The sequence below is a fragment of the Eumetopias jubatus genome, unplaced genomic scaffold (genome assembly GCF_037043125.1).
Source record: "Eumetopias jubatus isolate StellerSeaLion01/CBP00866 unplaced genomic scaffold, mEumJub1_p1.0 scaffold_5, whole genome shotgun sequence".
NCBI lineage: Eukaryota > Metazoa > Chordata > Mammalia > Carnivora > Otariidae > Eumetopias > Eumetopias jubatus.
The window spans coordinates 5730401-5757433 of record NW_028274811.1 but is presented as its reverse complement, the minus strand read 5'-3'; the positions used below and the strand labels follow the sequence as shown (position 1 = coordinate 5757433).

Here is a 27033-nt window from a genome sequence, read left to right as displayed (position 1 = left end):
CCAAGAAGCTGCTTCCTCTGGGACATTTTGGCCTTGTCCCCTTGCAGCTCCATGAGTCTAAGCAAGGTCAGCAGTGACACCTGGTAAAATTAGAAGCAGCACTCACATCCAGCTATGGTTTAAAAGAAGCCAGGCCCTGGAAGTGGTAAGAACTATTATTAAAAAAAAAAAAAATTGAAGCAGCAAGAGACATCAGGCCTGCTGGGCTGCATTCTAGCTCTCCTGCATCCATTTCAGCATCTCTTTGTTCCTCTCCAGGTGCCCCCCAGAGCTGAGAAGAAATGGTGGATTTCCCAGTCTTCCCGGACTTCTCCCAGGGAGTTCCTCTGCCCAGCAGTGTCTTCTTCCTCACCCATCTCCTTCTTCTCCTCCAGCCCGGAGAGCTGAACTCAGGTAGTTGTCAAACCTGCAGCCCAGCCAGCCAGGCCATGAGCACCTCAGCTTCTGCCCACCCTCCTACCTGGTGCTCCCAGGGCTGAGATCTACAGCCTGCCAGGCCATGTCAGGTGCTCACTCCCACATAGAAGGTGTAGCTTCTGAAGGGCAGGAAGGACCTCAGGCTCAACATCTCTCATGAAAGAAACAGCCAAAAGAGAGTATAAACTAATTATGCAAATGCAATTCTCTGATTCCCTGAGCTGGAAACCAGGGATACCAAAATGACCAGGCTCATCCCAGGTCCTCAAGAAGGTCAAGGGAGGGGGACAGACATGACATAAAAGGTGTTCAGCTGTATGGCTGCAAGAGAAATATATCCAAAGATCTGTGAGCACAGCTAAGAGAGAAATTTGTTTTCCAGAAAGCCAAGAAGAACCCTAGAGAGGAGGTACTGTTTGAGTAGACCCCTGAAGGAGACATAATTTCCAGGAAGATGACAGATGGAGGGTAAACTGAGGCAGTTCATGCTCCCAGGAAGAGGGCCAGGCATGAAGTGTGGTGGAAGAGACAGCTTGAGAGATCCTGGAAAGGGAAGCTGGAAGGGAGGGTGTTGGGGTTATTCCCAGTGGGCAACAAGATGTCTCAAATGGAGTGAACAACAACAACAACAACAACAAAACACTGCCATGTTCTATGAGCTAAGTGAAGGATGGGAGGGATCCATGAAGGGGAAGCTTTGGGAATGGGTTTTAGCTGAGCTTGAAAGGAAGAAAAGGAGGTACAAGAAAAGGCAAAGCCGGGGGTACCTGGTGGCTCAGTTGGTTGAACATCTGCCTTTGGCTCCGGTGGTGATCCCAGGGTCCTGGGATCAAGTCCCACGTTGGGCTCTCTGCTCAGCAGGGGTGTGGCGGGGGGGGGGGTGTCTGCTTCTCCCTCTCCCTCTGCACCTCCTAGCTGCTGCTCTTGCGCGCAGGGTCTCTCTCTCTCAAATAAATAAAAAAACCTTTAAAAAAAAGCAAGCAAGCAAGAAAGAAAAGGTGAAGTCAGAAGATTGAGGGCAACATCCTGAGTGACAGGAAACAGCACAGGCAAAGGAACTGCAACAGGAATAGCAACTCTCATGGGACTTGCAGAAAACAGGGAGTAGAGGAGCCACGTGGAGGCACCATTTAAGAGGATGATCAAATAAAAAAAATTCTACTAAATAAAAATCTTGAAGACAAGATTTGGCTTTTAGATAGAAAAACCCATGAAGCAAGGAGCCCCATAGATTATATTAATATACTTTGCTATTAACAGAAACTGTCCATGTGCATTATAAAAGATTAGAAAATCAGGCAAGGAAAAAACAAGAAAATATCTATTCCCATCATGCAGAAATTACCACCATCAACCATTTGGTATATCTCATTTTGGACCTTTCTTTTCTGCACATGTTTTTATGCAAACATGTCATTTTGTAATCAAATAAGAGAATAGTGTATGTATTGTTTTGAAACTTGCTTTTTTTTTTGTCAAAGATTCCTTTTCATTTGATATCTTGGCCATATTTACATAACTGTCCCCAAAACAACATTTGCAGCTGGTTGGTTCAAACCAATTACTAGTCCAGCACCACACATTGTATCTGGTTGTAATATCCTTTGTGTATATTTTAACCTGGCATCTTCATGACAATTACTTGTTCAAGAAGCCAAGCCAATTGTCTTGCCAAGTGTCTTTTTGTCATTTGAATGGCTTACTGTATGTAGATTCCTGAGCTGCAAAGGAATGTGATAAAAGCTTACCTTGGATGAGAGCTGATTTCGGCTGTCATTCTGGCTTCTCGTCCTAGAGGAGGTCAGGGTGGTGGGCCCTGGGGAGCCCATCCTGGCACTCGTGGGAGAAGAGGTGGAGTTCTCGTGCCACCTGTCACCATACCTGGATGCCGAGGATATGGAGATCCGCTGGTTCCGGAGTCAGACCTCTGATGTGGTGCACCTGTACCAGGGGCGACAAGAGCTTCACAGCCAGCAAATGGCGCAGTTCCGGAACAGGACCAAACTCATCAAGGATTATATCATGGATGGTAGCGTGAACTTGCAGCTCCGTGGTGTCATTCCTGCCGATGAAGGCCTGTATGGGTGCCGTTTCCTCTCCAGCAACTTCTCCAGGGAAGCGGTCTGGGAGCTGGAAGTAGCAGGTATGACCTGGCCAAAGAGACAGAGTAAAGGGTCCATCTGGATAGAGCTGCTTTGCTCAAGAATAGACAGAGAAATGCAGAAAAGGGGAAAACATATCTAATTTTAAAAAACCATCAAAAAGGAAGATTCATTACAAAATGAACAAAGTAAATGTTCACAAAAAAGATATACAAATGGCCCTTAAACATATAAAAAGATGATCACCCTTACCCATCATGAAAGAAAAGCAAATTAAAGTTACACTGAGATGAAACTCTTTTTTACCTCTGAGATTGGCAAAAACTCAACAGTTTGATCATACACCCATGGTGGAGCTGTGGGGAAGCAGGCCTTCTGCTTTGTACCCTGGTGATGGGAAGCAAAGCAAAGCTCCAGTGCATGGGAATTTGGCAATAGCTAACAGGACTGCCTATACATCTACCATTTGAACTGCAACCCCACCTCTAGGAGTTTACCCTGAAGATAAGCTTCCCACAGCTCCAATATGAAAAGGGTGTCCATATAAGTTTAATCTTTGTAGCATCATTTGTAATTGTACAACAGTGGAATACCTAAACATCTAAGCAAAGGGGTTGAGTATGGTCCATCATACAATGGAGTGAACCACACTATGCACCTGAAAATATGGGGAGGTGCTCTAGGAACTGATGAGTGATTTCTAGGATGTTGGTAAGAGAAAACAGCAAGGTGCAAAAGAGGTTCTATAGTATGTAAACTTTGGTGTAAAAAAAAAGAAACGTTGCACAAAAGAAACACAGGAAGGATGCACTAGGAACTAATGAACTAATGAAACTGGAACTAATGAAATTAGTTACCTAAGGGAGAGGAGAGAGCAGTGGATGGGAAGGATGGAGAAAGGTCTGGGACTTTCCTGATGTACATTTTTTACAGTATTGTTCTTTAACCATATCAATGTTTTGCATATTCAAAATATGAAGTTAGCTCCACAGGTTGGAGACATGAAAGAGTGTGTGTGACACAGGCACCTGAACTCTGGATTCAAGAGAGACAGAGGACAATCTATGAAAATGTGGGGTGGGATTTATCTTTACTTCAGGGGACTGTCTCTTGCATAATTGACTAAATGCCAGTAGCCCTTCTGGCCAAATGAACCCCCACAATATTTCCAAATGTCCCTCATGGGTTCTACTGTCCCCATGTCCCGCCTGCCACCACCAATTTAGACTGTCATTTATAGCCCACAGTTGGGGGTTGTGAGCCCACATGTGTGTTAAGATCAGTCACAGTTTGTGATACCTTATAATGACTGCAGACATTGCATGGTGGCATGAACTTCATGTACAACTTCTGGGAGGGAGCCTGATCTTTCCCACTCTTCCTGCCTCTCCCAGGGCTGGGCTCAGACCCTCACATCTCCCTCGAGGGCTTCAAGAAGGGAGACGTTCAGCTGAGGTGCAGCTCCAGTGGTTGGTACCCCAAACCCCAGGCTCAGTGGAAAGATCATAAAGGACAGTGCCTGCCTCCAGAGATGGAAGCCATTGTCCAGGATGCCCGGGGCCTGTTTGATCTGGAAACATCTGTGGTTGTCCAAGGAGGTTCCCACAGCAATGTGTCTTGCTCCATCCAGAACTCTCTCCTGCTCCAGAAGAAAGAGTTCACCATCCAGATAGCAGGTTAGTAGATGCTGACTAACCCTCATCTTCTTACCCACCATGTCCTTCATGTGCATTGTTCCAAAGGCCATCTAAAAGAGCACAATGGTACTGGGGCCTGGTTATCTCTGGGGTGGACTGACCTAGACACCTGAAAAGTCAGCACTTTGGATATCAGGAAACTACTGAGAGTACAACAGCTTACCACTCACCCAAACAGTATGCTGTGGAGGCCCCAGGGAATCAATATTATACACCAAAGGCTCTGCCCTAAAACCCAGAAACTCCTCATTAGAGGTCATCATGAGAGCCCATGTGTTCCTAATTTCATCCCTCAAATGATATTTATAAGTAATGTGGCCCAAACCATTGCCCTCAGGTTGACATTCCTGTGGGGGAAACACAAACAAAAGAGTGAATTATATTGTAAGATTAGAAGATGTAAGGTGCTGTACAGAAATACAAAGCAGGGAAGGGTGCTAAGGTGTGGTGGGGTGTGCATGTGGATTTAAAAGTGGTAGGTTAGGAAAGAAGATAGTTAGGCAATGAGTTGAAGGGTGAGGCCATTATCTAGGACCAAAGTCTTATCATGAGGCACAAACTGAAGGATCTGATGTTCGTGACTATTTTAAGTCCTGAGGATAAACCTAACCTATGGGTCATTCTTCACATTGGTACAAATCAATAGTTATATTACAGTTGGCCCTTGAACAATTCAGGGGGTTAAGGATGCTGACCACCCTCTGCCCTGAGCATTTGAAAATCCACGTATAACTTTTGACTCCCCAAAACTTAACTACTAATAATATACTGTTGACTGCTAACAGAAATAGAAGCTTAACACAGATTTTATGTATGTATTATATGCTGTATTCTTACAATCAGGTAAACCAGAGAAAATAAAATATTATTTAAAAAAAAAAACCATAAGGAGGAGAGGATCTTGGGAAAATGGTGGAGTAGGAGGACCCTGAGCTCATCCTGTCCCACATTCACTAGATATCAACCACATCCAAGTCAATAAACCAGACAGCAATCCGAAGATTGGCAGAACGAACTCTACAACTCAATATAGAGAAGAAGCTGCAGCTGAAATGTTAGGAAGGTCAAAAAGGCAGAGGGAGGCTGTGTGCACAGAGAAGGCAGAAAAATGGGCCCTCACACCAGGGAGTTGACCCAGGGAAGACTATTTCCCACAACGTATGTCATTAAAAACTACACAGGGTGCATTCTGTAAGTTTGTAAAAATAGTGGGATTTGGAGCCTGGAGCTTTTAAAAGTCAGCTGAGTCAGCACTGGGTGAGCTGGGAGGGTGAGTGACTGCTGGGTCACTGCCTTTAGAGAGATAGCAGCCTGCACAGAGAGGCAATATAAAAAAGGCAATTTACACAAAGCTGGGGTAAACAGGAGTCAGATCTGTTCATCCTGATTTCAGAGAGTGTTGGGGGACTTCTCTAAAAATAAGGGAGCTGGCAGGTGCCATTTTCCTCCCCCGACCCCAGCATAAACATGGAGCCACCTATGGGAGGTGGGGCTGCAGACACTTATAGTCTTGACCCAGCGTTCAGGGCAAATTTTGTTAAAGCTGCACATGCACCCTGCCCAGACAACAGGTGCATAGCTGCTACAGCACCCCCTGCCCAGCTGCAGTGCAATGCCCAGCCATGCACCACCAGCCACCCTCACATGCCAGGCCCAGCTGCATGTCATCATCGAGCATTGAGACCAGCCTTGTACCCCCACCAGACTGGCAAGAGTCCCCGGCCACCACAGTGCTTTAGGAGATCTGGCATTGGACTAGTGGCCCAATCAAATATTACTAATACCACCACCACACTCCCAAGTTCCCCAGTGGGCACACTCCCTCAGAGCTAGCATGCCTGTGTCCCACTAACATCACAGACAGCAAATTCAGCCACCACAGGAAGAGAATGAGGGTAGACAACTACACTGAAAAGAAAAGTGACTCAGACACAACAGCAAGACATAAGTAAAAAACATAGAATGATTTGCTAAAGTGCCAGTTCCTGGTAAACAGGGGACACTTTCTTGCAAGGCACTCCAGGACCTACTCTTCTTAAAGTCACTACTTTCAAAAGCAGAAAATGTTCTTAACACACAGAATAGACACAGAGAGGCAGAGAAAATGGGGAGACAGAGAAATTTATCACAAATGAGAGAATGAGATAAGGCCAGGGTAGATCTAAGTGAAACAGATGCAAGTATCATGTACATTAGAGAATTTAAAGCAATGATCATAAGGATACTAACTGGACTTGAGAAAAGACTGGAGGACATGGCTGAGACACTTAACACAGAGATAAGGAAAAACATAGCAGAGGGCACAAGATATGAAAACATTACTTTGAATGTAAATGGACCGAACATTCCAATCAAAAGACATAGGATGACAGAATGGATAAAAAACAAGACCCATCTCTATGCTGCCTACAGGAGATCTGTTTTAGACCTAAAGGCACCTGCACATTGAAAGTGAGGGGATGGAGAAACATCTATCATGCAAATGGATGTTAAAAGAAAATTGGAGCAATGACATTTACATTGGAAAAAGTAGACTTTAAAACAAAGACTGTAAAAAGAGACAAAGGACACTATTAAATAATAAAGGGGTCTAACCAAGAAGAAGATATAACAATTGTACAAATTTATGTACCCAACATAGGAGCACACAAATAGATGAATGGTTAATAATAAACATAAAAGAACTCATTGATACAATAATAGTAGGGGACATTAACACCCCACTTATATCAATGGACAGATCACCTAAACAGAAAATCAACAAGGAAATAAGAGCTTTGAATGACACACTGGACCAGATGGACTTAACAGATGTATTCAGAACATTCCATCCTAAAAGAGCAGAATACATATTCTTTTTAAGTACACACAGAACATTCTCCAGAATAGATCACATATTAGCACACAAAAAACCTCAACAAATTCAAGAAGATTGAAATTGCACCACCTGTCTTTTCTGACCACAATGCCATGAAACTTGAAGTCAACAAGACAAAATCTGGAAAGAACACAAACACATGGAGATCAAATAACATGCTATTAGGCAATGAATGGGTCAACCAGGAAATCGAAGAAGAACTTAAAAAATACATGGAAACAAATGAAAATGAAAACACAACAGTCTAAAACCTCTGGGATGCAGCGGAAGTGGATCTAAGAGGGAAGTACATAGCAAGACAGGCCTACTCCAAGAAGAAAGAGAAAGCTCAAAGGTAATGATTTCACCTTGCACCTAAAGGAGCTAAAGAAAGAACAAACAAAGCTGAAAACCAGCTGAAGGAAGGAAATACTAAAGACTAGAGGAAAAATAAATGATATGGAAACTACAAACAAAATAGAAAAGATACTCAACATCACTGGTCATCAGAGAAATGCAAATCAAAACTACAATGAGATATCACCTCCCACCTGTCAGAATGGCTTAAAATCAACAAAACAAGATTGTAACAACAGGTGTTGTCGAGGATGCAGAGAAAGGGGAACCCTCTTGCACTGTTGGTGGCAATACAAACTGGTGCAGCTGCTCTGGAAAACAGTAGGGAGGTTCCTGAAAAAGTTAAAAATAGAAATACCTTATTATCTTATAAGTGTTCTACTAGGTATTCACCCAAAGAATATAAGAACACTAATTTGAAGGGGTACCTGCACCCTGATGTTTATAGCAGCATTATTTGCAATAGTCAGAATATGGAAGGAGCCCAAATATCCATCAACTGATGAGTGGATAAAGAAGTGGTATATACATATACACACACACACACACAATGGAATATTATCAGCCATAAAAAGAATGAAATCTTGCCATTTACAACACCATGGGTGGAGCTAGAGATATTATGCTAGGCAAATGTAAGCAAAAGTATTATGCTAAGTCCGAGAAAGACAAATACCATATGATTTCACTCATATGTGGAATTTAAGAAACAACACAAATGAACAAAGAGAAATAAAATAAGAGAGAGGGAGAGAGAGAAACCAAGAAACAATCTCTTAACTGATGGTTACCAGAGGGGAGGTCGATCCGGGAGATGGGTTAAAGAGGTGATGGGGATTGAGGAGCATCTGGGTGATGCATGCAAGAATTGAATCACTATATTGCACACCTGAAACTGATATTACACTATATGTTAACTAACTGGAATTATATAAAAAAATACATCTATATGGACCCACACAGTTTAAATCTGTGTTGTTCAAGGGTCAACTGTATAATAACAGAAAGAAATCTGACCCTTCTAAATGATAACTTGCCATTGGGTAAGAGGACTCAAGAACACCACACGCCACACATACTTCATTGAAAATTTACTGTGTCATTGGAGTGGTCATTTGGGCTAGCTAATTGTGTTATCCAAGGAAAAATAAAACGTCTTAAATCTCTGTGACAAGCACATAGCCACAACTTGGAGCCAGGCACCTGAAACCCCCAATGAGATAGGACATAGGGACACTTTCTTCTTGATGTTTGCATTTCAAAGAAATGTCTCTGAACTCCTTAAGAAAAACATTCCTGGGTTGGAAGCTAGCAAAAGCTTATTTAGCTTTCAAAAACATTTACATATATTTCAAAGGGATAGAGAAAGGATTTTTTTTTTTTTAGTTTTATGAAGGAAAGAAAAGGGAAAAAGAGGGAGTCTGTTTCCAAATCCAATTATTTCTTTTTTGATTTGCATTTATCCTTTTCAAAGGATGTGGTTCACGTGGATATCTGTGAGGAGTACATTCAGGTAGAGCGGACAGCAAGTGCAAAGTTCCTGCACTGAGAATGGGGCCGCCTATGGCCACTAGGGGAGTAGGAAGGAGGCAGGAGAAGCTTGAACAAAGGGACAAGGTCGAGGGTAGCATCTCAGGGAGGCATTGAACCCGGAGCTCTTGCTCTTAACCTGTAGGTCAGAGCTTGGCAAACCATCTGTAGTGAAGGACCAATCCCTTGTGGCCCAATATTTGGGTACAAGACAATAAAAATGCACTACTAGAAAAATTAAACTGAAAAAGGAAAAATGAACCACATAATGCTAAGTGAAATTAGCCAGACACCAAAAGACAAATATTGTTTGATTCACTTATAGGGAGGTACCTACAGTAGTCAAATTCATAGATGCAAAGTGGAATAGAAGTTTCCAGTTGCTGGAAGCTGAGGTGGGTGGGGAGCGGGAAATGGGGAGTTAGTATTCAATGGGTAGAATTTCAGTTTGGGAAGACCACCATCTGAATATGGATGGTGATGATGATCCACAACATGAAAGTAACTTAATGCCATTGAATTGTACCTTTAAAAATGGTTAAAATGGTAAATTTTATGTTATATATTTTACTACAATAAAAAAGAGAAAAATATATTTTTAAAAAGACCACTGAGATAAAACCACCACTTTTAAAATAACAATACGTTAAATTGCCACATGAGTTTCTAGAGTTACTTTCCGATTTGCGCGTATCTCTTTGCCGACTGGCCCCTGTCGGAGGGAGCCTGGGCCACATGCTGCCTTAGGGCAAAGCCTCCCCAGTGAGCCAATTCTTCCAAAGGTGTGATGATGAGAAGTAAAAGTGTTTGCAAGAAGCGGAAAATGACTTGTGGGTTTGACTGTGGGGGTAGAGAGCAAAAATTCACTGGTTTTCGGACACCAATGCCTTCGATTTTTGTATTCTTCAGAAATAGGACAATTGTGGGGAAAATTTAGGGCGGGGTTGGGGGGGCAGGGCCATGGTCACATAAGTTCAAAAGCTGGGGGTTTGGGTGGGGTCCATCAGCCCCTCCCTTCCAGATCCTTCAGTTTGTATTTTCCCGGTTGCTGCTAAGCAAGTTCAGAGTCCGCCACTATTCCTCAGGGTCCTCCCTGCGGAGAGCGTGGGTGCGGCCGCTCTCGTGCCCATTTTACAGATTGCTCTGGTGCTGCCCACGAGGTTTAACGCCTGCCAACTTGGAAGGATTTCCGGCACGCTGGGTCCAGAATAGGCTTGTCCCTTAAGTGTTTGGTGGCGCCTAAAGCGAGACAACTCCCTGTGAGGTGTTTTCCAGACGCCTTTTTACCCGGAAGCTCCCCTTGGAAGAGGGCTTTCCTCGGGACTCTGGTTGGACTGCCTCTCCTCCTGGCTGCCCTCATGACGCTGGCGCTGTACTTCCTTCAGAAGCAACGGAGGTGCCAAGGTACAGGGCAGGCTGTTTGGGGCGGGGGTGTCTCCTGCCTGGCGCGGGCTCTGCTGGGGAGAAGAAGGGGGCACGCAAGAGGCGCGATCCTGCGGGAACGCGCTGCGAGTGGGGGTGGAACGCGCACTGGAAGGTCGAGCACGCACCCTCACCTATGCGCCCTTTCCTTCGATCTTTCAGAAAATCTGAGGAAGCAGGCTGAGAAGGACAAAGGTAAGCAGGGAAAGAGGCAAGAGGCGCACTCTTTGCCCGCTTCCCTAAGTAGCACAAAGTGGTGGGGGGCGGGGGAGTTTGCTGGGTCGGGGAGGCGAGTACTTCAGACCCGGGGCACTTGGGATCAGGACGGAGACGCAGAGTGGCGGAGGTTTGCTCAGCCACTTCCCCTGCCACGGAACCCACTCTTCCAACGCATGCAGCCGGTCCTGGTGGCCCAGAACGCACCGGGTCGAGTCTGTGCGCTTTAGGGAAGTGAAGCCTCAGTATTCATCAATTGAGATTTTTTTCTCTTTTCTTCGTGTTTTTTTTTTTTTTTTTTTCTTTTTTCTTTTCTCCAGAGAGACTCACAGCAGAGCTGGGTAAGTTCTGGGTGCCACTCCCACAGTGCTGGGTGCGGACTCGTGGGGTAACCCTGTGCATGCGCTGCGGAAAGTGTTCAGTAGCTTTAGGCTCTCAGGGGAGAGGGATGGATGGCAACAATCTAATTCTAAACCCATCCTTCTGCACCTCCCACCGCTCCACTCCCACACGATTCATGGTGCAGCTGCCAAGGAGGTCTGACTTCAGACCCCCGAAAAACCCTGCCTGCCCCTTTCCTGCAAATTATCGATTTGGTTACAATTCCATCATTAAACGTTTACTCCCACTGGTTCATCTTCCTAGGATTTCTTTCTCTTTTTAACGCGAATGCCACTGGGAAGGAAGGCAACTTTAATTTGCACCAAAATGTGACTAATTTATCAGGTTTGCTTTTCTCCCCGGGGACTCAAGACCCTGAACCTGTGGCTGTGTGTGTCTGTACGGAGGAGGGGAGAGTAAAGCCAAAGGAAGGGGGGCATTGAGGAAAAAGCTACCATGGGGGCAGGTGGGGTGGGGGAGACCTCAAGAACCACTTTGTATGCCCCAGTAAAACTCCAGATGAATTTATGAGGTTAGAGAAGCTTGTCCTGTAGTCCACCTAGTCCTGCGGAAGGCCAACTATAAAAAGTAATTAACACTATAGATTAAATTAGTGTACAGTGTTGCCTTTCCCGTGAGGGATTATTTTTTTAAGTTTTTATTTTAATTCCAGTTAGTTAACATACAGTGTAATATTAGTTTTACATGTACAAAATGCCGATTCCACACCTTCATTCATCACCCTGTACTTTAACAGACAAGTGCACTCCTTAATCCCCATCACCTATTTAACCCATCCCTCCACCCACCTCCCCTCTAGTGACCATCTATAATTAAGTCTGTTTCTTGATTTGTCATTCTCTCTCTATATATATTTTCCCCCTTTGTTTTTTTTTTTGTTTCTTAAATTCCACATGAGTGAAATCATATGGTATTTGTCTTTCTGTCTTATTTCCCTTAGCATTATACTCTCTAGTCTCCTAGTTCCATCCATGATGTTGCAAATGGCAAGATTTCATTTTTTATGGCTTAGTAATATTCCATTATATACATACATGTATATAATGTATATATATATGTGTGTATATATATATATATATATATGTATATACCACATCTTGTTTATCCATTCATCAGTTGATGTACACTTGGGCTGCTTCCACATTTTGGCTATTGTAAATAATACTGGTATAAACATTGGGGTATATGTATCCCCTTCAACTCGTGTTCTTGTATCCTTTGGGTAAATACCCAGTAGTGCCATTGCTGGATCATAAGGTAGTTCTATTTTTAACGTTTTGAAGAACCTCCATACTGTTTTCAGGAGTGGCTGCACCAGTTTGCATTCCCACCCACAATGCAAGAGGGTTTCTTTTTCTCCACAGCCTCACCTGTTTTTTCTTGTATTGTTGATTTTAGCCATTCTGACAGGTGGGAGATGAATCTTATTGTAGATTTGTTCTCCATTTCCCTGATGATAAGTGATGATGAGTGTTTTTTCACGTGTCTGTTGGCCATCTGTATGTCTTCTTTGGAAAAATGTGGGCTTTTTTTGCTTTCTGTCCATTTTTAAATTGGATTATTTGTTTTTAGGGTGTTGAGTTTTGTAAGTTCTTTTTAGATTTTGGATACTAACCCTTTATCAGATATGTGATTTGCAAGTATCTTTTCTTATTCAGTAGGTTGCCTTTTAGTTTTGTTGTCTCCTATGCTGTGCAGATGCTTTTAATTTGATGAAGTCCCAAAAGTTTGATTTTGCTTTTATTTACTTTGACTCAGGAGACCTATCTAGAAGAAGTTGCTAAGGTCTATGTCAAAGAAGTTACTGCCAATGTTTTCTTCAAGCATTTCTTTGGTTTCCTGACACATATTTAGGTCTCTCATCCATTTTGAATTTATTTTTGTGTATGGTGTAAGAAAATGGTCCGGTTTCATTTTTTTGCATGTTGCTGTCCAGTTTCCCCAACACCATTTATTGAAGAGACTGTGTTTTTCCCATTGGATATTCTTTCCTGCTTTGTCAAAGATTAATGGACTGTGTAGTTATGGGTTCATTTCTGGGTTTTCTATTCTGTTCCATTGATTTTTGTGCCAGTACCAAACTGTTTTGATTACAACAATTTGTATTAGACCTTAAAGTCCAGAATTATGCTGCCTCCAGCTTTGCTTTTCCTTTTCAAGATGGCTTTGGCTATTCAGAGTCTTTTGTGGTTCCATACAAATTTTAGAACTGTTTGTACTAGTGCTGTGAATAAAAGCTGTTGGTATTTTGATAAGGATTGCATTAAATGTGTAGATTGATTTGGGTAATATAGATATTTTAACAATATTTGTTCTTCCAATCCATGAGCATGAAATATCTTTCCATTTCTTTGTGTCATCTTCAATTTCTTTCATCGGTGTATTAAAGTTTTCAGAGAACAGGTCTTTCACCTCTTTGGTTAGATTTATTCCTAGGTATCTTATTGTTTTGGGTACAGTTGTAAGTGGGATTGTTTCCTTAATTTCTCTCTCTGCTTTTTTACTGTTGGTGTATTGAAATACAACAGATTTCTGTACTGTGATTTTGTATCCTGTAACTTTGCTGAATTTGTCTATCAGTTTTAGCAGGTTTTTGGTGGACTCCTTTGGGTTTTCTATATAAAGTATCACGTCATCTGTGAATGGTGAAAGTTTGATTTCTTCCTTGCCAATTTGGATTCCTTTTATTTCTTTTTTGTTGTCTGCTTGCTGAGGCTAGGATATCTAATATTATGTTAAATAACAGTGGTGAGAGTGGACATCCCTGCCTTGTTCCTGACCATTGAGGAAAAGTTCTCACTTTTTCTCCATTAAGGATGATATCAGCTCTGCGTTTTTCCTAGGTGGCCTTTATTATGTTGAGGTATGTTCCCTCTAAACCTACTTAGTTGAGGGTTTTTGTCATGAATCACTGTTGTACTTTGTCTTTCTGTATCTATTGAAATGATCATATGGTTTTTACTCTTTCTCTTATTGATGTGATGTATCACACTGATTGACTATAGATGTTGAACCACCCTTGCAGCCCAGGAATAAGTCCCACTTGATCATGGTGAATGATTTTTTTAATGTATTGTTGGATTCAGTTTGTTAGGATTTTGTTCAGGTTTTTTGCATCTGTGTTCATCAGGGGCTTTGGCATGTTCAGCTCTCTCTGTGTCTCTCTTTTGGTATCTTTATCTGGTTTTGGTGTTGGGGTAATGCTGGCCTCACAGAATGAATTACTTTTTCTATTTTTTAAAATAGTTGGGGAAAAGTAGTATTAACTCATCTTTAAATGTTTGGTAGAAGGACGCCTGGGTGGCTCAGTTGGTTAAGCGACTGCCTTCGGCTCAGGTCATGATCCTGGAGTCCCGGGATCAAGTCCCACATCGGGCTCCCTGCTCAGCAGGGAGTCTGCTTCTCCCTCTGACCCTCTTCCCTCTCGTGCTCTCTATCTCTCATTCTCTCTCTCTCAAATAAATAAATAAAATCTTAAAAAAAAAGTAGATGTTTGGTTGAATTGACCTGTGAAGCCATCTGGTCCTGAACTTTTTTGTTCATTGGGAGTTTTTTTAAAATTTAAAACCAATTAATTAACATAACAGTGTATTATTAGTTTCAGAGGTAGAGTTTAGTGATTCATCAGGTGGATATAACACCCAGTGCTCATTCCATCAAGTGCCCTCTTTAATGCCCATCACCCCCCGTTCCTTCCTTCCAGCAAACCTCAATTTGTTTCCTACAGTTAAGAGTCACTAATGGTTTTGCCTCCCTCTCTGATTTCATCTTATTTTATTTTTCCCTCCCTTCCCCTATATTCATCTGTTGTTTCTTTTTTTTTTTTTTTAAGATTTTTATTTATTTATTTAACAAAGATAGAGAGCACAAGTAGGCAGAGCGGCAGATAGGGAGAGGGAGAAGCAGGCTCTCCGCCGAGCAGGGAGCCCGATGTGGGGCTTGATCCCAGGACTCTGGGATCATGACCTGAGCTGAAGGCAGACACTTAATTGAGCCACTCAGGCACCCCCATCTGTTTTGTTTCTTAAATTCCACATATGAGTGAAATCATATGGTTTTTGTCTTTCTCTGACAGACTTATTTCACTTAGCATAATACCCTCTAGTTCCATCCACATCATTGCAAATGGTAAGATTTCATTCTTTCTGATGGCTGAGTAATATTCCATTGTAGATACATACCACCTCTTCTTTATCCACTCATCTGTCGATGGACATCTCAGCTGTTTCCATAGTTTGGTTACTGTGGACATTGCTGCTATAAACATTGAGATGCAGGTGCCCCTTTGAATCACTATCTTTGTGATTCCATAAATACCTAGTAGTGCAATTGCCAGGTCATAGGGTAGCTCTATTTTTAACTTTTTGAGGAACCTCCATACTGTTTTCCAGAGTGGCTGCACCAGTTTGCATTCCCACCAATAGTGTAAGAGGGATTCCCTTTCTCCGCATCCTCGCCAATAGCTGTTATTTCCCAACTTGTTAATTTTAGCCATTCTGACTGGTGTTGAGGTGGTATCTCATTGTGATTTTGATCTGTTGGGAGTTTTTTGATTACTGATTCAATTTCTTTGCTTGTTATTAGTCTGTTCAAGTTTTCCATTTCTTGCCTTTTCAGTTTTGGTATTTTATATATTTCTAGGAATTTATCCATTTCTTCTAGATTGTTCAATTTGTTGGTTTATAGTTTTTCATAACATTCTTTTATGATTGTATTTCTATGGTGTTGGTTGTTATTTCTCCCCTATTTGTGATTTTATTTATTTGAGTCCTTTCTCTTTTTTCTTGATAAGCATAGCTAGGGGACTATAAATTTATTTGATTTTTTTCAAAGAACAGTTCCTGGTTTCATTGATCTGTTCTATTGTTTTTGTAGTTTCTGTATCATTTATCTCTACTCTCATCTTAATTATTCCCTTCCCTCTGCTGGTTTTAGGTTTTGTTTGTTGTTCTTTTTCTAGCTCCTCTAGGTGCAAAGTTGGGATGTTTATTTGAGCTTTTTCTTGCTCCTTGAGGTAGGCCTGTATTGCTATATATTTGCCTCTAAGGACCACTGTTGCTGCATCCAAAAGGTTTGGACCATTGTGGTTTCATTTTCATTTGTTTCCATGTAATTTTTTATTTCTTCTTTGACTTGTGGTTGATCATTGTTTAATAGCATGGTTTTTGTTTGTTTGTTTGTTTGTTTTAATTTCCATGTGTTTGTGGTCTTTCCAGACTTTTTCTTCTGGTTGACTTCTCATTTCATAGCATTGTGGTCAGAAAAGTTGCATGGTATGACTTAGATCTTGAATTGTTCAGGCCTGATTTGTGACCCAGTATGTGATCTATTCTGGAGGAGGTTCCCTGTGCACTTGAAGAGAATGTGTATTCTGCTGTTTTAGGATGAAATGTTCTGAATATACCTATTAAATTCATCTGTTCCATTGTGTCATTCAAAGCGTTGTGTTCTTGTTTTCTCTTTCGATGATCTGTCCATTGCTGTGATTAGGATGTTAAAGTCTCCTACTATTATTAGATTATTATTGATTAGTTCCCTTATGTTTGTTATTAACTGTTTTATGTATTTGGGTGCTCCCATTTGGGGTACATAAGTATTTACAATTGTTATATCTCCTTGTTGGATTGTCCCCTTTGTTATTACATAGTGTCCTTCTAAATCAAATTTTACAGTCTTTCTTTTAAGTATTTTGTCCAATATAAGTATTGCTACTCTGGCTGTCTTTGACATCCATTTGAATGACACAGGTTTCTGTATCCTCTCAGTTTCAATCTCAGGTGTGTTAGGTCTAAAATGGGTCTCTCTCTCTCTCTTTTTTTTAAAGATTTTATTTATTCATTTGAGAGAGAGAGAGAGTGAGTGAGAGAGAGCATGAGTGAGTGGGCGGGGTGGGAGAAGCAGGCTCCCCACTGAGCAGGGAGCCCAATGCAGGGCTTGATCCCAGGACCCTAGGATCATGACCTGAGCTGAAAGCAGATGCTTAACTGACTGAGCCACCCACGTGCATAAAATGGTTCTCTTGTAGGCAGCATATAGATGGGTCTTCTTTTTTTTATCTGTTTTGTCACCCTATGTCTTTTTTGTTGTTTTTTTTATTGAAATTCCAGTCAGCTAACATACATTGTAATATTAGTTTCAGGTGAACAATATAGCGATTCAACACTTCTATACACCTCCCAGTGCTTATCACAAATGCACTCCTTAATCCCAATCATGTATTTAACCCATCTCCAACCCACCTCCCCTCTGGTAGCCATAGTTTTTTCTCTGTAATTATGACCTGTTTCTTCGTTTGCCTCTCCCTCTCTTTTTTTGGTCCTTTGCTTTCTTTCTTAAATTCCAATTTAAATGGGTGAAATCATATGGTATTCATCTTTCTCTGGCTGACTTACTTTGCTTTGCATAATACTTTCGAGCTCCATCTATGTCCATCTATATCTTGCAAATGGCAAGATTTCATTTTTTTTAATGCCTGAGTAATATACCATTATATATATATATATATATATATATATATATTACTACATCTTCAAGAGTCTATTTTAATAATTCTTGCAGAGCTTGTTTAGTGGTCATGAAGTCCTTTAATTTTTGTTTGTCTGGGTAGGTCTTTATCTCTCCTTCTATTCTGAATGATAGTCTTGTTGGATAGGGTATTCTTGGCTGCAGATCTTTTCCACTCAGCATTTTGAATATATCATGCTACTCTCTTCTGGCTTGAAAAGTTTCTGCTGAAAAATGTCTTGATAGTCTTACTGATTTTCTCTTCTAAGTCACTGACTTCTTTTGTCTTGCTGCTTTGAACATTTTTTCTTCATAACTATATTTTGTGAATTTAATTACTGTATGTCTTGGTTGGGTCTGCTCTTATTGATTTTGATGGGAGTTCTCTGTTCCTCTTGGACTGGATATCTATTCCCTTTCCCAGATTAGGGAAGTTTTCATCTATTATTTCTTTAAATAAATTTTCTGCCCCCTTTTCTCTCTCTTCTTATTCCGGGACTCCTGTAATACGAATGTTATTACGTTTGATGCAGTCCCTGAGTTCCCTAAGTCTGTTCTCATTTTGCAAAAAATTTTTCTCTATGTTCAGCTTGTTGGCTTTCCATTATTCTTTCTTCTAGATCACTAATTCATTCTTCTGCTTCTTCCAGTCTGCTGTTCTTTCCATGAAATGTGTTTTCATTTTGGTTATTGTGCCCTTTATCTCTGCTATGTTTTTCGTTATCTCTCTGTTAAGGGTCTCAGTCATGTCTTCCAGTCTTTTCTCAAGTCCAGTGAGTTCCTTAGAATCATTGCTTTAAATTTTCAATCAGGCATGTTACTTATATCTGTTTTACTTAGATCTCTGCCTTGGCCTTGTCCTCTTCTTTCATTTGTGATAAATTTCTCTGTCTCCTCATTTTGTCTGCCTCTGTGTGTGTGTTTCTGTGTGTTATGAATGTCAGGAAAGTATCTTATGTGTGTTGCTTACACCCTGCTGTTCTGTCTGAGTCACTTTTCCTTTTAGTGTAGTCATCTGCAGTGACCCTCTGCCTGTTGTGGGCTGTTGTGAGCTGTGCTTGCTCTCTGTGTTGTTAGTAGAACCCAGGCAGTCCAGCTCTGATGGGGTGTGCCTGCTGGGGAACTTAAGAGTGGGGCTGCCATGCTAGGAAAGTTTGCACTGGGCCACTGGTCCTATGTTGGATCCCCTAAAGTGCTGCAGTGGCTGGTGGTTGTTTGCTGGAGCTCCTGGGGCCATGAGGCTGGGTGTGGAGCATGAGGATGGCTGGACACAGCTGGGGCCAGTACACAATGGTGGTTGGGGGTGCACAGCTGGGAGTGGTGTGGCTTTAACAATATTTCCCCTGAGCCTATGGTCAAAGCTAGCAGACTTAGTGTGGGCTAGTCCTCAGGAGAACTTGTGGGAAGGGCACACTGCTAATGGGTTAGGTAGCAAGTGTCTGTGCAGCCCCAAACTCCCACAGGTGGCTCTGTGTTTATGCTGGAGTTCAGGAGAGGAAAACAATGCCTGCCATCTCCCTCATTTTTGAAGTCCCCTAACATGCTCCAAAATCATTATGAACAGATCTGTCTCCCATTTGCCCCCAGTGTTGTGTAAACTGCCATTTTTATGTTACATCTCTGGGCAGGCTGCTGTCTTCTTAAAGGCAGTGACTCAGCTATCACTTGCCCTCCGGGCTCATCCAGTGCTAAGTCAGCTGACCTTTAAAGCACAAGGCTTCAAGTCCCACTGGTTTTACAAACTCACAGAATTCAGCCCCTCTGTTTTTTAAAGCCAAGTGTTATGGGAATCAGTCTTCCCTGTGTGAGCTCCCTGGTGAGGGGGCCCATTTCTCTGCTCTCTCCAACTTTCTGACCATCCTAACCTTTCAAATGCAGTTTTGTCTCTATATTTAGTTGTGAAATTTTTTCTGCCAGTCTTCATATCTCTCTGCCAGTCTTGGATGTGGATGATATCTAGTTAAAAACATGGGAAGGGGTGAGATCAGGGTCCTCCTACTCCACTATCTTCCCGAGTCTCTAGCCATAATGATTTACTTTTAAAACAAGACATAAGAGGGGCGCCTGGGTGGCTTGGTTGGTTAAGCATCTGCCTTGGGCTCAGGTCATGATCCCAGGGTCCTGGGATTGAGTCCTGCATTGGGCTCCTTGCTCAGCAGGGAGCCTGCTTCTCCCTCTCTCCCCTGCTCATGCTCTATCTCTCACTATCTCTCTCTCTCTCAAAAAATAAATAAAATATTTTTAAAAATAAAAAAAAAAGTTTAAAAAACAGACAAAGTGGAGAAGTCAAAGGAATGCCTTCCTAGTGGCAAAATATCAGTCTTAATATCTGGCCAGGGGAAATAATTGAGTGTGATGTCCTCCCAGTCCTTAAAATAATGTACACAGCAAGTGACCCCGAGGTTTACACCAGCTGTGCTCAGTGCCTGGATTTACGAAGGACTTCATCCCCAGGAAAAGTTTCTGATTCTGGGGCAAATGAAAAGTAGCCTTTCAAACTAGACATGAGCCCTGGGAAGAGGCTCCTCAATACCAGGACCAGTTTTCCTTTTCTAGCCCTGTGCAGATTTCTGCCTTAGAGCAAATAATAGGGTGAGGCATAAGAATCATGCAGATGAGGGGCACCTGGGTGGCTCAGGTGTCAGCGGGAAGCCTGCTTCTCCCTCTCTCCCTGCCCCTACTTGTGTTCCCCCTCTCACTGTGTCTCTCTCTGTCAAATAAATAAAATCTTAAAAAAAAAAAAAAAGAGGGCGCCTGGGTGGCTCAGTCATTAAGCGTCTGCCTTCGGCTCAGGTCATGATCCCAGGGTCCTGGGATCGAGTCCCAGATCGGGCTCCCTGCTCAGCGGGAAGCCTGCTTCTCCCTCTCCCACTCCCCCTGCTTGTGTTCCTGCTCTCTCTGTGTCTCTCTGTCAAATAAATAAATAAAATCTCTAAAAAAAATTTAAAAAATTAAAAAAAAAGAATCATGCAGATGGGTGGTACAGAGACTAAGATGGGATTGGGGTGAACAGTCCTTTAAGACTAAGGAACCTCCTCCCAGTGACCTAACTGCCTTGGGAAGGTGGTTCCCCTCACCCAGAGACTGATGTTTTCTCTGTGTGTTTTGCTTACAGAGAAGCTTCAGACAGAGCTCGGTAAGTGACCCTTCTTCAGATTATTTCTTCTTGTCCATGTTTTAGCATCTGATTTTCCACGTATGTTCTTCTCATTTCCCAACCAGGTATGATGCCCAGGATGGAACCCTGCTAGCCATGTGGGTGGCAGGAAAAAGGGGAGAAAGGCAGGGGTGGGTACAAAATGCAATGTGGGAGCAGGGAAGCAGCACTGACCTGGTGTTCTAATTCTGTTTTTCCATGGCTGCTTCAGACTGGAGAAGGGCTGAAGGCCAGGCTGGTGAGTGAAGCTCGTTTCCCTCCCACTGTCCACTTTCATCTCAACATCCCAGTCACTCACTCTGACTCAGCAACCATACTTCATTCTGGTTTCTTTCATAGGCATATGGCATGTATTAATGTATGTCACTTACTAGAGGTTATGTTCAAGTTTTACTTTTCGATTTACTTTTCTATTGTTCTGAAGTGTAAGCATATTATAAACAATTGATGCCAATTCTGGTTGCACATCAGAATCACCTACATCCTGGCACCCACCCTCAAAGACTGACTTGTGGGTCTAGAGTGGGCATGTTACTCTATGTGTACATATTTTTCCCTGTCCCTTCCTCCATTCCCCACATAAAGCAAACAGTCTGATGTGTAGTTTTATTTTGTATGTATTTTTGCAAAAGGTGAATTTTTGGCTTTGTGCACAGGCATTTTCATTTCTGTAAATGATGTTTACAGTCTTGTGCTGTTCCTTGCTTTTCTCACTCATCACTGTGTTTTAGCGTCCATCCCTGCCACCATATCTGGTCTTTCTCTCCTTGCTGCAGGGTACTCCATTTTAGCCAGCCACATTCTTCAAATAGACATCCAGCCTGCCTCTGACTCCACACCACCACACACAACACTGAATGAATAGCCTCAAATGTGTCACCTTCTGGCTTTATGTGGAGATTTCTCTGGGATGTATACCCATGAAGGGAATTGCTGGCCCATGGGGGATATGTCACTAAGTGGGATAGAGGGATCCCCCAAAGGCAGTGTCATCATCCTGCCATTGGCAGTGCATGGAGACTCCCATGAGCCCATTTCCCACATAAGGCACTTTCTGAGTTAGCCAGTCGATGGGGATGAATGATTGCTCATTGCTCTTTCAGTCTGTTCTCCCCTGAATACTAAGTTTGGACATCTCTTCATATGCTAGTTGACTTTTGGGGCTTCCTCTTTTGAATATTGCCAGTTCGTGTCCTTTAGCCATTGTTTTAAGTAGACTCCATGCCAGGTGTGGAGCCCAATATGAGGCTCAAACTCATGACCCTGAGATCAAGACCTGAGCTGAGATCAAGAGCAGAAGCTTAACCAACTGAGCTACCCAGGTGCCCCTTTTGGCTGTTTTTAGTATGAGGTTGCTATCTTTCTTTTATCAATTCAAGGGGACATGACACATATATGTACATAATGACAATATATTGTCATATATATAGACATATATGACATATATATACACATATATATACATCAACAAAGTTTTAAAACCACAAGTCATTAGGTAAAAATTTGATGAATGAGATTTTATCAAAATTAATGGTTTCTTTTCAGTGGGAAACCAAGGACATAGCTAATAGCAGGTGACAGACTAGAAGAAGGAATTCACAGTGTTTAATACCAATGAGGGATTAATATCCTTATGCAGATATATCTTCATCAAATTTGTACTGTATGGCATGTGTTTTTGAAGTTTTGTTGAAGAAAACGTTCCTCACACTTAGGTCGTAAAGATACTCTCTTCCACTTTCTTCTATTCACTTTACATGTGTTCTATGTATATCTTTAACCCATCTGAAATTTGCCATTTTATTTGGTGCTAGGTGAGAATACAGCTATTTTTCTTCATATTGTGAGTCAGTTTTCCCAGTGCCATCTACTACGCTGTTCATGATTTCCCCATTGATGTGGGTATTGCCTTTAGTTCATATTTGGTTCTCATGTGTAGATGGATCTATCTGTTGACCACCTATTACTTCATTGTTTTCACTGTTATGGCTTTTATAGTACCCAAAAGTACAAATTTTCCTCCATTTCTGCTTCCTTTTAGAAGTGAATGGAACTTTTTATTTTTTTCTTTAAATTTTTTTATTCTTATGTTAATCACCATACATTACATCATTAGTTTGTGATGTAGTGTTCCATGATTCATTGTTTGTGCATAACACCCAGTGCTCCATGCAGAACGTGCCCTCTTTAATACCCATCACCAGGCTAACCAATCCCCCCACCCTCCTCCCCTCTAGAACCCTCAGTTTTTTTTCAGAGTCCATCGTCTCTCATGGTTCTTCTCCCCCTCCAATTTAGCCCCCTTCTGAATGGAACTTTTTAGGCCCATTTTAAATTTTAGGATCCATTTATAAAATTCCTTAAAAAAATCCAAAAGTAATTTTGCATGGATTGCTTTGAATTTATAGATACATTTAGAAAGAATCAACATCTTTATAGAATTGAGTTATTCTATGCAAGAATAACTACTAGTTATTCTGATGTAAACTCAGGACTTAAAGGCCCTTCTATAAATTTATGGAGCTCTGAAAATTTCTATTACTTTTACTATTTTGTGACTTGATGTCTCTGTTGTAAAGCAAATTAAGATAAAAGAGAAATCCACTCAGAATGGTTCATGTTAAGAAAGGAGGCAAAACAGGATTTTTAAATGACATTTTAGGACAGGAGCCATGCTCAGCCAGGCTTCCTGAGACTGAGCCTGCTGGTCAGAGATTTAAAAACTTCTTGTGCAATCTTCAGGGCATCCCGGCCATCTGTATTTGTTCTCTTTGCCCACATGCTCTGTTCTCCTGCCTTTTTCAGTACAAGGTTAGATTGCATGCAGATTTGATAAAACCCAGCACTGACAACAGCCACTTAACCTAATCCTAAATTCCCAGAGAAATGCCATTGTGAACACAGACCAGTCTGGACTCCAACTTGCTGTCATGGTGGGAATGGGATCATTGGGTTTGTAGCATCCCTCATTGCATTTTGAGCCTCCCTCAAGGTTGCACTGACTCAGATCTTTTGGTCTGTTTTTCCTTTCTGTTTGGTTTCAGAGTGGAGAGCAGCCCAACAATATGCAGGTAACTGAAGTCAAGGGATTATGACTTGTGACTGGGGTTGGTTGGATCTTAAACAAAAGGAAGGTAGAGAGATCTGAGATCTGAGATTGGAGGAAGGATCTGTCCAGGAGCCAAGTATGGAGCCTACACACACAAACACATAAACCTAATTTTGCACATACACAACATGACACATGTGCCTGCATGTGCACACATGCACACATACATGCTTGCATGCACACATCTGATTACATCCACACATGCACTTTTTGTGTGCACACACCTCCTCCTAAAAACACATTACTTTCTGGGTTTTACTAGATTTGTTTCCATCTGGCAGGAAGACTGCTAGGGCCAGTTTGTAGGAACCTCTCATTTGACAGAAGAGATCCTTGGAGTTCCCATCTATCAAATGGGTGTGCTTTGAGGGTTGGGTGTTAGAGGTCAGGGCACTGGACCAGATGATCTCAGAGGTCCCTTTCAGTTTTAAAATGCTAACTTTGCTATAAAACTGAGGCTCAGAGCTCACATGATGATCTCAAGGTCACACAGGGTGGTGGCATCAGTGAGGAATTGAACCAGCCGGGAGCCCCTTCCCCTTGACCAGGAATTGGGGGAAATGAGCCCACCTCCATCCCACGAATCTGCCTTGTTTTCTATCTCTGCTCTCCATAGCACCTAGAATGGCAGTTAGGAAACTTCCAGTTCAGAAAAGAAATGATTCTTTTAATGGCTTTCAAGTGCTCAGAAGTGCCTTGCAAGCTGCTTCAGTACACAGGGGTGGTTTCAGGGGTGGGAGTGACCACCAGGAGCACTAGAAGTTTATCTGTTGGGGAAGGGGACAGGCAGGGCCCTTCGCAGGCACTAACTCTGTGCCTCTGCACAGTGGACGTAACCCTTGATCCAGCCTCGGCGCACCGCAGCCTGGAAGTCTCTGAGGATGGCAAGAGCGTGTCCTCCTGCACAGCAGTGCCTGGCCCTGTGGTGGGGGACCCCCAGCGGTTCTCTGAGCAGACGTGTGTGCTGAGCTGTCAGCGCTTCTCTGCTGGCCGCCACTACTGGGAAGTGCACGTGGGCAGGCGCAGCCGCTGGTTCCTGGGTGTGTGCTTGGCCTCAGTGCCTCGCATGGGGCCGGGGCACCTAAGCCCAGCCAATGGCTACTGGGTGATGGGGCTGTGGAACCGCTGTGAGTACTTCATCCTGGACCCACACCGCGTTGCGCTCACCCTGCGTGTGCCGCCACGGTGTGTGGGCATCTTCCTGGATTGGGAGGCAGGAAAACTGTCCTTCTTCAATGTGTCAGATGGGTCCCACATCTTCACCTTCACCCACACCTTCTCAGGGACTCTCTGTGCGTATTTCAGGCCCAGAGCTCATGATGGTGGTGAACACCCAGATCCCCTCACCATCTGCCCAGTGCCTGTTAGCAGGACGTGCATCCTTGAAGAGGATGAAACTGATAGCTGGTTATAGCCCTATGAGCCCTTGGATCCCACCCTGGGCCTGTGGTGAGGCACTCTTTCCTGCCTGGGTCCTTGGCAGCTTCCAGGACACCTGGCTGGGATTTGCTCTCACATTTCCTCTAGAGTGGAGGAAACATCACCAAAATGTCAGCAAAGGCTAAAGACTCAGCACAGCAGAAGCAAACAAAAAGAGGAATCTTTACCTATAGATGGGGTATGCATGAATATATATATGTATGATTTTCTTTAATGAAAAAAGGGAATTCCAAAGCTTGTTTGTGTGTATGATAGGACTAAACAAAGGAGGAACAATAAATTCATGTTGTTGGGAGCTGCAGTGCGTACTGTGGGAGACCAGAAAGAAACTGGAATGGGGGGAAAATGGTGGGTAACCTTACTGGATTGGATAAGAAGTATCAGTTAACTTGTATTTTTTAAATATTTTCTGTATATGTATTCTAGCTCTAAAATGTCTAGAAGCAATGATACCTCAAAGTAGTGAGTTCACTTAGGGCTTTTAAAATGTCACTTCCCACTGAAATGAACTTGGAGAAATGGCTGATTCCAGGGTTGGAGCAGAGAAAGTACAGGTGAATCTGGAACATCTTGTGTTCAAATGTGCTCAGGAACTGATGGGGCCATAGGAACCAGGGTGGAGATACTCCACTGACCAGTTACGGGACAGTTTGAACTTTAAAATGAATCAAGACAAGGATGAATAATGACAAGAATTGATCAACAAGGGATTGGGCAAGTAAGAAAATTCCCTCTGTGTGCTGAGAGGTTTTTCAGTCAGAGATGAAATACAGAACTACAGAAAGAGGAAAGAAGAAAATGAAAGAGTAGCTCTGTGAACTCACAGTTTTTACAATGTACAGATAGATGGAGCACACGCATACACGTGATAAATAGGTAGACAGATAGATTTGTGTGTGCACACACATGGTTCCTGGCTCTGTCAGTTTTGACAGGAACAATAACGCTCCAGTACCAATGAGCACACCTAGCATCCAGAACTTAGTTTTTAGTACTATTTTCCACTAAAAGGAACCAAGGCTCCTTCGAGAAGTGATGGACTCCAGGGCTGAGTCAGGGAAAATACAAGATAGGTGTAATATTATGATTAATGAGAAGTATATGGTCTTCCACCTAGATTCTGGCACAGAACTAAAACCCTTAGACTTTCCTAAGTGATAAGAGCTTTTGATATTCATAACATTGATAAGTGTCTTTTGATATTCATAACAAGCCCCTTTCAACCACACCTCAGTTATGTTAGTGAAATGACTTCTAGAAAGCCCCCTAAGGGTGGAGCTGGTTTTCAGGGGAACCAAGTATGTGATTAAAAGGTTGAAATTTAGCCCCCCACCCCACCCCCACCACCCACCCCTAAACTCACAGAGTGAAGAAAGGCTGGAGATTAAGTTCAGTCACCAGTTGTAGACCCACACCTATGTGGTCATTAATCTTCTGCAAAACAGGAAAGAATATCTGATGCAAAAAAGACAGTCTATTCAACACATGGTATTGGGAAAACTGGACAACAACATGAAAAGAATGAACTGGACCATTTTTTTAAACCACACAAAGAAACAAACTCAAACTGGATGAAAGACCTAAATTTGAGACAGGAGTCCATCAAAATCCTAGAGGAGAACACAGGCAGTAACTTCTTTGATATTGGCCACAGCAACTTCTTACTGGACATGTCTCTGGAGGCAAGGGAAACAAAAGCAAAAATAAACTATTGGGACTTCATCCTGTTTCTGCACAGTGAAGGAAATAATCAAAACTGAAAAGGCAATCTACTGAATGGGAGAAGATATTTGCAAATGACGTATCTGGTAAAGGGTTAGTAT

The 27033-nt window shown here is 42.4% G+C and overlaps 1 protein-coding gene across 1 annotated transcript; it reads left to right on the top strand.

The window, feature by feature from the left end:
• The first annotated feature begins 281 nt into the window (after window positions 1–281).
• BTNL9 (butyrophilin like 9) lies at window positions 282–25223 on the top strand. The gene is given in 10 exon segments (XM_028092349.2): window positions 282–393; window positions 2213–2560; window positions 3914–4195; window positions 10236–10364; window positions 10545–10577; window positions 10919–10939; window positions 20620–20640; window positions 20873–20899; window positions 23706–23732; window positions 24598–25223. Coding segments are annotated over 10 exon segments (1626 nt in total).
• Window positions 25224–27033: the final 1810 nt, after the last annotated feature.